The following is an 11,508-nucleotide window of genomic DNA, read 5'->3' on the forward strand; positions in this document are numbered from 1 at the left end:
CAAGTTATAATTGTCCACTGCGGTTAATAGAGGTAGTCAATTTTATTATAAAGAGATAGTATAATACATATGCCGTCAAATACGATACTCATAGAAGATCAGTTACACGAAAACATTTGCTAAATGCTACAATATACAGAAAAAGCACACACACACACATACACTCTCACACACGCTCACACACTCACACACACACGCGACAGTTTCATAGGATGATAGTCCGGATAAAACAGAGTTATTAGCATTATAACTTTTTGTTCCACTCTCAAAGAAAGGTTTTACAATATTAAAACAAACTGAAAATCTCCTAAAAACCGTTGATGATAATCTGAAACCGAACAGTTATAAATTGGAACATCCAAGAGGCAAAGCTAATATTCGTCACTCGACATAAAAATTGATAGGTTACAGTAATCTCTCACAGCAATTAGTCAACTGCTTTTACCATTTAATGTTTAATTACTTTACTCGGTCTTTATGCATAATCATCTTATCTGCTGATCATCAGTAATGAACCTTCTTTGTCACAGATTCTGTATTCCCACGAAGGCAGCAAGATATGAGAAGTGTTATACACATAATGCTAACATTCTGTGAAATAAAACTTTTATATCTTCTTACTGTAAGTGTAAGGTAAGAAGATTAAAAAATATTTTAAAACTTTAAATGGTGGAGAGAGCAAAAAACTTATGTACAACTTTGTCAACTCTTAGAGTTAAAATTCTGCTTATCAAACTGATTTTGTTTACATATTTCAAAACTGATTATGACTTATTTAGACAGACTGCACCAGCACACCAGCAGCAGCACGTCTGTACATCAAACGTGTGACAACATCAGATAAGTATTTACATAACAGAGCACAGATTTTCTTGCATCAGTTTCAATCCCTGTTCCGCTGCAATCTTAATGACTTGCTTTAACACTGGTTCGAGAGCTTTCGCTATAACCTTCGCCCAGTACTTCAAAATATCGAGGACGACCTTTTCTTTGACGATGTCCTGTCTGACGGCCCTGGTGGCGTCTGCTCGCGTGGCGTTGTCCTGCTGCATGCGTCGCTGGATCATTGGCTCCACATCCCTGCCGATATCCTCACACAGCTTGTTGCTGAAGTACCGGTCGCCATTTCTTTGAATCAGTTTCTAAAATAAAGATAATAATATCCAAACGATAAACAATATTATAAATTCTTCCACACTTCTATGACCCATAGGTGCGATGTCGTGTGCATTTCGCGTTACCCCGAGAAAACTTTGTCCACTTCTTGGTGTCTAGATTGTCAATTTTGTTTTTTGAAATTGTGGTTAAAATTTGTAATATTGTAACCCAGTCAAATCCTATCTGTAAATGACGGCAGATCTGACAATAACTATAATAATCTTGGTCCGTGAAAAAGCAACAAAAGGCGCAATTGACAAATCTGACCATCCATGTCTCTTTCACTCCATAAGATGACCAGATCCTCATTCTTCCATAATATGTCAATGTGCTCTACTTTTTCTACGCGCGCTGAGCTTGATGCCAAGTGAGAAAAACGTGTTTGACGGACCTGAATCCGTGACAGTAAGTCCTTCCCTTGCTGTCTTCTGTCCACAGGCTGGGCCTTGTTGTCGACAGCAAAGTATCTGCCGGAGGAGTCAAATATCAGTTCTTGTAGAGTTGGTGGAGATTTCTCGTGTATCATTGATTCCAGAGCTGATTGTCTTTCGTCTGAAAAATCGACAAGCCCGTAGACAAGGCAAGATTTGTGGGAATATGTTAAAGAAGCGCTGACCAATCAACAGGCTATTGATAGGTGACTTCAGGGGCAAGGAAGACCTCTTTCCCAACACAGATGAGAACTACTTAATGGCTTTTGTCTCATGAATAAAATACTCCAAGGTTGAAAAAGAACTGAACTCATGGTAACTTAAAAAATTTCAGACCTTGAGTTTCTTTAATTGCCTCTGTTTATAAAAGTAGTCCGTTAGCGAAGCTTGAAAGTGTATCCAGTCACGACCCTCGTGTTGTTAGGGCAAAATATATATTTAAGAAAACACTGTTTAATGCGTGTATGTCAGCAAAGATCAGCCACAACACACCTGGGTTGCCAGTGACCTGGTCTATTCCTACGAAAACGAGGAATAAAAACTTGCAGAAGTCATCGCCAAACATGGCCTTGAGAGTGATGTAGGCTGTGTACTCTTCCTGCAAAGAAACAAAATGGTATCTGAAATTTGTTTTAGTATTTCAAAGCAAAGGCTTCCTTTACATCAGTGGCTCCAAGAATTCTTGGTGGGTTTTCATCACCTGCCTACTCTTTTCTTTAGAACACTAACAGGCCCCTCCCTTGACTTTGTAATATCTTTTCTACCAACATAATTAGAGGATCTCTTAAGCTCAGTATTCCCATACTGAGACTTGACCTATTGCAGACGAGCCTGAAATATGTTGGCAGTGTTCTTTGCAACTTTCCCTCAAATCTCTGAAGAAAGGATGCCAGTCTACTGGTTCAAGGTGGGACTGCTAGGACACCTTTTCCGAACCATTTGATTCCCTACAGAGGCTTTCTACCGAGCTTAATCGTCTGTTACTCGCATGGCTAATGTAAACATATAACGCATATTGCCAGTCCTCTAACCAACAGAAATATCTTTTTCAATTCAATTATCAACCAACATCTGTACATGGTAATTATTAATATGTTTTTATTGCCTTGTTTTGAATTAATGTATAGTTTTTATTTTTGCTACTTAATCCAAGAGCTAAATGTAAAAAAAATGCATAATTTGAGCTTATTTTTTTTCCATCGTAAGTAAAGATTTGTTATTTCTTCACCGCTAGTCAACGCTTAACATTTTCATTGGTTGAACAAGGGAGATAATTATGTAGCATGGTTAGAGAACATCTCAGACATTATACACACATCATGCATTCTAAAAGGTAAGTCGTGTAGACTGTAGACAAGTAACATTTTAAAAAGATAATAAGCGGAAACAAATAAATTAAGTACCCACTGCGGTGAATCGCCCATCACAGCGCAGCACCATGAGGATCACGTGGGGACCAGGCTCCGCAACCGCAACACTTTTAGCAACCTCACGTAGCACTTCCTGCTCAGGTCTGTGTGTGTCACATAAGCCAGGAGTATCTACCACCTGCAGGTTATATTACAGTTGTCATAACTCATTGATTACTATTAATATGGGCTCGTGAAAACCTTTTTGTCTCTCTGTGTTGTTGCAATAATAATAAATGTTTGGGAGGCCATGTAGCCTATACCACCATCACATGCTGCTGGTTACATGTGTGTTAACTCTGTATGTGTGTGTGTCTTGTATGTCATGCTAAATTTAGCACAATTGGCTTCATTAAAGTCAGTAGGCTTACAAGACACTAAATAGGACTTGTCACAACATACTGATGTAGTGTGTCGACGTATTTTACTGAGAGATCATATTGACACTTTCGTGAAACAAAATCCAAGCTGATCATCTTCCCCCTTGACAGGTAACATGTTCTTAAAATAAAAGGGACATGAATTATAAGATAACAGTTTTAGATAAATCGTTTGACACGTTAGAGAAGTGTCAATTCTACATTGTGACAAGGGACACTAGCATAACGACAGAAACAAGAATTTAAAAATGAACAGGTCGTGACAGACAGACAGACAGACAGACAGACAGACAGACAGACAGACAGACAGACAGACAGACAGACAGACAGACAGACCAATTAAAAAAAAAAGAAAAAACAAAACAAAAGGAAAACCCCAAAAACCAAAAATAAAACAACAACAAAGGAAAGCAAATAAAAGCCTTTCTACAAACCGCTAGGTTAACACCCTCGATTAAAGTGTCAGCGAACTGACATTTCTCAGTTCCAGAGGACAGCCCCAAGCCGACCTTAAACGCCTCCCGACCCAAAAGAGTGTTGCCAAGGGAACTCTTGCCTGCACCCGTCTTGCCCAGGAGAACCACTCGGCATTCATCCTTGTCGTCTTCGTGTAAACAGATATCATCGTGATGAGACAAACATTACTAACAAAGCTTAGCCGCACGCCGGAAACTCGATATCTACGAATACTATGAAACATTACCCCATACGTATGTTTTAAAGATCTTAAAAGGTTCATTTGTTCCTGGTGTTAAATAAACCATACAGCATCAGTGCTGAAAAGTATTTATTTATCTTTATCATACGTGAACAGTGATCATAAATGTCATAGAGTATGGACATGGAAATACTTGTGAACACTCGACTAAGTCTATCATATATACAGAGCTCTGTAACTGCATGATAGCTTGTAGTTTATAAAATAAATAAAAGAAATAAGGGTATGTGTTGTTATGACAAGCAGACAAACAGAAGTGGATGGAAAAGAAAGGTAAGAAGAAGGCGGGGATGGGTTGGTGTATGCTGAGCTAAGAGTATATCACGACAAGCAGTTAAGCCTGTAAACAAATGCCCAGGGTTGTCCATGGGACATATTTTTCTATCCCATCCCATCCCTTGGCAATTTATGCCTGTCCCATCCCATCCCACGGGACGTTTCCCATGGGATTCCCATGGTAATAACAATCCTATGGACAACACTGAAAACCACTTTTCGGCTTTTGTTCTATAATTCCTGCTACTTCAAATACAATAGATGATTCAGAGGAAAGATTTAAATCCTTAATGAATTTAATAACAGTAAATTTATTTTGCAATATCAAGTATCGACTACCATGGGAAATACAAATGTGTGCTGTCCCATCCCATCCCATCCCATGGGACGTTTCCCATGGGATTCCCATGGGATTCCCATTCCTATGGACAACACTGCAAATGCCACATGCAGAGAAAGAACAGCGTGCCCGAGCCGAGAACTGAGCCCAGGACAGCCAACCTACGAAAGAAAGGAGAAATAATGTAAACAAACACACAAACAAACAGACACAAAGACAGTCTCAGGGCACAAACATGCACAAACAGACGACAGATATCGAGACAGAAAAACCCAGTGTACCTGTTGACATGTTGCCGATTATCTCTTGAGCGAGAACTGAAATAATAAAACAAGGGTAGGTAACTGGGATATTTTTTAAAATCTCATTAACATAATTAAAATATGATCAAGTTAAAACAGGGAGGCAAACCCACTGACCTTTCCAATCCGCTCACTGCAGCCTAGTAAAAGCGCAAGTAGGAGTAGAATACAAGGGAAAGCAGACTATCACAGAATGAGATAGTGTGTGTGTGTCTAGCCCTCGGCTGTCTGTCTATCCATGTGCAGGGCCATGACGTAGGTGGGCGTGGCGTCTTGATGATTGACGTGCTGTAGTCTGACGACACTCAGGCGTGCGGCATCGTGAGAGGTGGTTGCTGACCTTCAACCCTGCAGTGGAGTGATTTTGAGAAGCATTCCTCCTTCACCCTGCATATCTGTAAGTGCAACATGATTTTGTTGTTTACAAATAAGAAATTCTCGTATTTTATTAGAGTAACAGCATAATAACACAAACAAGGGGAAGACATTAAAGGTGATCTGTTATTGCTAGTCATCTGTGACCAGCGGGTATATCTTAAACCTCTGTTGTTTCCGTGCTTGAGTGTAAACAGTGTTTCAAACAGAGAGGTAGTCACTGGTCTTTCCAACATTATGATCGGCATTCTGTACTCTAGAACAATGGACGGCCCCCCCAGTGGAAGGCCTCGAGACGAACCTTGAGGATCAGCTTAGGATTCTCATCGTGGGCGCCTCAGGAGGTGGAAAAAGTACGATAGGCAATGTGTTGCTTGGCAAAGAGGCTTTTAAAGTGTCTCCAAGCCCTCACCAGATGTCACCCACGACTGTTGCAGCACAGCTTGGGAAAGGGGAACGATGCGGGCAGCGACTGATTGTGAGAACCTTTAGAATGTTTTTTAACGAGAATACTTGGTAATCAATGTTAGTTGTTTCAAATATTGATAACTGATTTATGAACACGACTGTAAGCACTGTGTATGCTGTATGTATGTGTGAGTTGTGTGTGTGAGAGAGAGAGTTGTGTGTGTGTCTGTGTGCTCTATTATGAGTGTATGTTAAATATCTTTGGATGTTTACCTCTGAAAGTTCTGTAACAAAAAGTCATATTATTACAGGCTTGAACAAGAATTTTATATTTATAACAAACAGGTGTTGCAATTGTTGATGTAAGCTACTCACTGGTCATCGGCTGAAAGGTCACCAGATTTGCAATTTTAGTTAATGTCGAGGACAATGAATTTATCTGCCTGACAGGTGCTGGATACCCCAGACCTGGCAGACTTTACAGATGAAGTACAAGCACAAGAAGAAGTGGAGCGATGGAAAGTAAAACTATCACCAAAGCCGCATTTGATCATCTTTGTCATTCGTCGCGACGTTTACGACATCACTTCCGGCATTTTGTTACTTTCGCTTCAGAAAACTGTGGGGAGCTAACTCCATACGCAGGCGGCTTGTCGTCTTATTCACGTTCCCTGGAGAAGATATCGATGATGTTAGGTCAAAGAATGATGACATTCAGTGCATGCTGAGGGAAGCGGGAAAACGATATTTTGTTTTTAGCAAAACCGGCGATGACAAAGACGAGGACGAGCACCTTGTTCAGCAAATCTTTAAGACAGCAGAGCAGCTGAGTGTGTATATTCCTGAGTTATTCCTGATTAAGAATGTAAGCTACTAATTCGAATTAGTAGCTCAGTCTTCAGACATAGGGCTTCTATATTATTTTTTTATACTGTTGCCTTATCTGCATACAAAGTGTGCAATCTGTTTCAGATTACTATTTAATAACAATTATCTGACTATTATTTAATACCTTGTGATATTTGTATTTATATTTATTTTATTAACTAAATATGAAGTGATTTTTTTTAAAGGGAATGGATGCACACTTCTAATCATTGGAAAGACCGGAAATGGAAAGAGTACAGTTGGGAACATTCTGTTGGGATCCGATGTCTTTTGTGCGACCGCTGGACTGTCGTCATCGACGATGACCACACAGACAGCAACATCTTGCAGAGATGGCATCAAGTTTACAGGGAGTGTCTAGTTCTGAATGTTAGAATTAACACAACACATGTACAGACGCAACCAGAACAAAACAGTAATGCAGGGGAGACAATTTTAGTGTCAGTTCGAAACATTTTCTTGCTCAGCTTGTGCTAACGATCTAAGAGGTTTAAAATAAAGAACTAAAGATAACACAACGACAGGAGAAAAATAAAATAAACGGTCTTAAAAAGTCACTGACTGAAATTTCCCCCGATTATACAGATATTATTAGTTGTACCTGCTCACAGACAGAGAAATTTGCAGAGAATATATTTTTGTGCTGTATATTTTAGAATAAAATGTGATTTAGTTCTTAATGGGTAAACTAACATACATTTCTGTGAGGAAAGTAATGTCTCTTCATTATATTTTCACAGGTTATAGATACTCCCGATGTCAGCAACATGGACATGAGAAACACCGAGCAGGAAATCAAGGAGTGGCAGAATCTCAACCCTGATATAGTCTTGTTAGCCATTCGTTGTGATGTACGCTACACTGCCGAAGAGTTTGCCATCTTGAATGAGATTCGCAATGTCTGGGGAGACAACTCACTGTTCTCGAGACTAGTGGTGGCCTTTACCTTTGGTGACCGGCTGGATGGGGACATCAAGGACGAGGTTATAAATGTATGCAAAGAGCTTCAGACTGTTCTGAGAGACTGCGGTGAGCGATATGTTGTCTTCAACAGCCATGGGACTGATGATGACAAGAAGAGACAGGTCGGGAAGTCCGCAAATCCTGTGCATTTAGGTCAGAAGACTGTCTCAGTCTCAGTCTGGATGTGTGTGTGTGTATATCGTTTGTCACTTCGAAATAGCAACCCGTGTATCTACAATTTTTAATTTAGCACTTCTAATGACCGCAGTAATTGCTGACTAGGTAATACTTCAAAGTAATTATATTTACATAGAGCAAACTCTAGGTAGTATTTGCATTGTTTGTTTGTTTTGTTTTGTTGGTTTTTTTTCCTTTGGTACCCATTATTTTTTTTTAATTAAGCAGCGCACTCCGCTCAAGAATACATCTTCAGATTTGATACATTTTGTTTCTCAAACATTTTCAGATGCTAAGAAAATTGTCTTGCTCGGACGATGTGGAAGCGGCAAAAGCGTGACAGGTGATATTATTTTGGGCAAACAAATGCTCCACTCTGATGAGCCGACTCTAGCCACAAAGTACTACTTTGTAGACATTGATGGCCTACACTTACAGGTGAGTTTAAACATATATACAAACAATTTATAACTTTAATACATAGTTATATATTTAGCGCTATTGCTGAAAAACATACATTTTTTTAAACACATTTTGAGTCACCATCACCAATTACTAGTGTTACAGCTATTTTCAGTAGTACAAGTAGCAGAGTCAAAAGTTTTGCAGGCTAAGCGCTATAACAGGAGTGAGCATACATAATAATTATTATAATATAGTTTTATATTTCTGCAACGATTTAAATTAATTTCTTTTGTTGTCTGGCATTTGGTAAGACTAATGGTTTGCTAGATACACTAAATATAGATGTCTTTAATATTTTAAAGTTAAACGTGGTCTGTTGACATTAAAGTAAGTATATGTGTAATATAAACAAAGTTCTCCATTAGTTATTGTCCATACTATCGGGGTCAAGGGCAGTGATGCCCAACCTTTTTTCGGCCTGCGGCCATAATCCTTTCGGGACAGCTGTGTAGCGGGCCACTTCACCGCAAAACTATAAAAAAGAACAAAAAAGAACATATACCATTTTTTATTAGAACAAGTTGTACTTAAGATTAATTAATGTAGTTCATTAGTGGGATATTTGAAGTTGTTTTTCCGAAACCAACTTCTGAATGTCCGGCTGCAATCGTAGAGACACCAAGTCGGAAGCACTGAATCGCAATGTTCGTCCCATCGAAAAAAGATTGAGAACGCCCTACTACGTTGGGATAAGTACTATTCTTCCTTTTTTCGTTTTTTTTCGTTTTTTTTTTTTTTTTTTTTTTTAATCTTCTACATGCCGAATTTCGTGCACTCTGGGCAGAAGTTTCGCGGCCGCGATGGCAACCGCGTCGCGCCCGGATATGGCCCGCGGGCCTAGGTTTGGGCATCTCCCTGACAAGGCAATAAGGTTATATTGATAAATGCCACTGATATTCTCCACCAGCCTTTGTGATAGCTTTCTTCTATTTTTCTGCCTTTTTATAATAAATTCAAGATAAAATGTAACAGTTGCCTACAGAGAGGTCTTTTGCTGTCGCAGTCTTTGAACACACCAGGACTCAGTATGACTTGACCCAGCAGCTTAGAGAGAGAAACTGGGCAGTGCTTGGCCATGACCGACCAGGACTCATGCAGTCTGTACGTTGCCAGGAACTGGATTCAGACATAGTTCTGTTCAAAACCTGGGAGAGAGTTTTGAATAATAAGCTTCAAGAACACTTCGTTCTTGCCAGAAGAAGGCGCCTTCCTGGAAAACTAAACCACAGAACAACAGAGAGCGAGAGACACGAGCGCTGCGAAGCTGCATCATGGCAATCAGTACGGAACTTAGCCTTTCGACCGGAAGTTTTTGAAAACATACAAAAAGAGCGGCGCAGAAAAGAATCATTATCAGAAGGAACTGGAGAAGTTCTGAAAAATACTCATAGATCGGTGTCTAATGTCAGAGTTCTGTTTGTCATGACAGTCAATGGTGGATAGAGCCGCCTTTTTTTCATCATATAGTGTAGTGTTTGTGGTCTGTATTCTACTTACAATCACAGAAGACACACACGTAATAAGAGATATTTTGGTGTCTTCCTGCGTAGCATGCAGCGAGCAGCCAATCATTTGCCAGAGCATGTCAGTGCTTGTCTGCTCAATTTAATGTGTCAACTTTTTTTCCACTAACCGCCTAATTATGAATCAAACAATTTCCCATTTCAAATCAAATATGTTGATACAGATTGAGAAAGAAACAGAATCGAAATTACACAATTTACACCATTCTCTTTATTGCAGAAGTGTCAATAAAACTGAATAAAACTTTTGCTTTGGGTAGGTAATCATTGTTTTTTCTTTGGACAACATAAAAAAAACAAGACATTTTACAGTTGTTCTTTTTACAAAGGCACCTTTCTTGTCCCGCAAATTATTTCATTGGGATGTAATCCGTACTATGTGGGTCAATGAAGTTATTTTGTAACAATCATATCGTGTCATCGTCATCATTCATCATGACAGCGCAGCGAAATAAAAATAAAGATAAGTGCATCAAATATACTCTATAATGAATAATATAAACAGTAGATCATATTCTCAAATGACAGTAAGTGTAACACAGGAACAGGTAACTGTGCACTATCTATATTGTCTGTTTAATAAAGAAGCTCAAAAGACCGTCACATGGACCATAGACAAAAGAGAAATAAAGGGGATAAGTATGAAGTTACATGAGGGAGCACCGTGTTTTCCGCAGCGATATCTGATGCCATCTCCACCACAAACGACCCAATAGCCCTTCAGAGCCGGCCAGATGTACTCTTGGAAAATGCTTTTCAGCGCATACTAGAAATTTCGCGCCCGTCTGTGGTGCCACTGACAACGGCCTTTCTGGTTTCCTTCCGGCCACGTCACTGGACAATCCTTCGCCTGCTGTCTCTGCAACCACAATGGACTGCACCACCTGGCACACTCCTTCACCATGTCGTTGGTGAAGTACCTCCCATTGTTTTCATCCACTAGGTGAAACATGAGGTCAGTAGTGCGTAACATGTTTATTGTTTGATATATCGGTAAAGCTCAGTGAAAGTTTCAAATTCTTATGTTCCGTTTTCTAGACATACGAATGAAAACATTATCATTCACACGCGCTCACCTCTTACCATGTCCGCAGCCTTTCTCGCAAGCTCTGGGAAACTTTTGCAAAGCTCTGCGTCGAATGATGTTTCTCAAGACTTGTCGGCCATCCTGACCGGTTTTTGGGGGGGGGGGAAAAAAAAAAAAAGGGGTTTAAAATTACCGCAAAAAAAGAGAGAACGGTGAACATGTAGAACGTCCGACCTGCGGAAACGTTGTAAGCGATGGGTAACTGGCACAACATCTATTACAACACCACGGCAACAGGTGCTTGGAGTGTTGCGGGCTTAGTCGCGAAAGTCACCACAGTAAAACCAACCGGTCGTCAGAAGAATGGCTGAGTCATCAAGACACGTAACACGTGCACACACAACCCATTCGTCAGCTCTTTTGTACGCCCCGCATCATCGTAGGTGGAATCGATCACGCCATGGCAAGCAGATTTGATCGACGTGCAAAGACTAAAAGCACACACGATGGCAGCCTATTTTTGTCATGCATTCGACGTGTTTTAGCAAGTTTGCCTGGGTGGAACCGGCTCAAAAACAAGCAGGCGCCCTACCATGGTGCATGCTTTTCGACGCATTTTTTCTAGCGGGTCGCACATCCAGAAGCTGAAACAGACAAAGGAACGATTG

General features: G+C 40.1%; 1 protein-coding gene and 1 long non-coding RNA gene across 3 annotated transcripts in view; one reads left to right on the forward strand and one right to left on the reverse strand.

Moving 5' to 3' along the window:
• The window catches only part of LOC112574535 (GTPase IMAP family member 4-like), a 287,359-nt gene extending 282,087 nt beyond the window's left edge, over window positions 1–5,272 (reverse strand). The window contains exons 1-7 of one of the 2 annotated variants that reach the window (XM_025255673.1): window positions 5,132–5,242; window positions 4,994–5,029; window positions 3,813–3,982; window positions 2,997–3,137; window positions 2,082–2,187; window positions 1,550–1,710; window positions 834–1,142 (exon numbers count right to left, since the gene is read on the reverse strand). In XM_025255673.1, the coding sequence (XP_025111458.1) occupies window positions 849–1,142; window positions 1,550–1,710; window positions 2,082–2,187; window positions 2,997–3,137; window positions 3,813–3,982; window positions 4,994–5,003 (882 nt within the window). In that variant the 5' untranslated portion in view covers window positions 5,004–5,029; window positions 5,132–5,242 and the 3' untranslated portion in view covers window positions 834–848. Of the gene's footprint in view, window positions 1–833; window positions 1,143–1,549; window positions 1,711–2,081; window positions 2,188–2,996; window positions 3,138–3,812; window positions 3,983–4,993; window positions 5,030–5,131 lie in introns of those variants that run through there. The other variant, XM_025255674.1, reaches the window with a different exon arrangement.
• Window positions 5,273–5,707: 435 nt separating this feature from the next.
• On the forward strand, window positions 5,708–7,135 carry LOC112574500. The gene is made up of 3 exons (XR_003101444.1): window positions 5,708–5,867; window positions 6,248–6,627; window positions 6,871–7,135. It is a non-coding gene; the product is annotated as an uncharacterized LOC112574500 (long non-coding RNA).
• The last annotated feature ends 4,373 nt before the right edge of the window (window positions 7,136–11,508 follow it).

Source organism: Pomacea canaliculata, linkage group LG10, assembly GCF_003073045.1.
Source record: "Pomacea canaliculata isolate SZHN2017 linkage group LG10, ASM307304v1, whole genome shotgun sequence".
NCBI classification, from domain to species: Eukaryota; Metazoa; Mollusca; class Gastropoda; order Architaenioglossa; family Ampullariidae; genus Pomacea; species Pomacea canaliculata.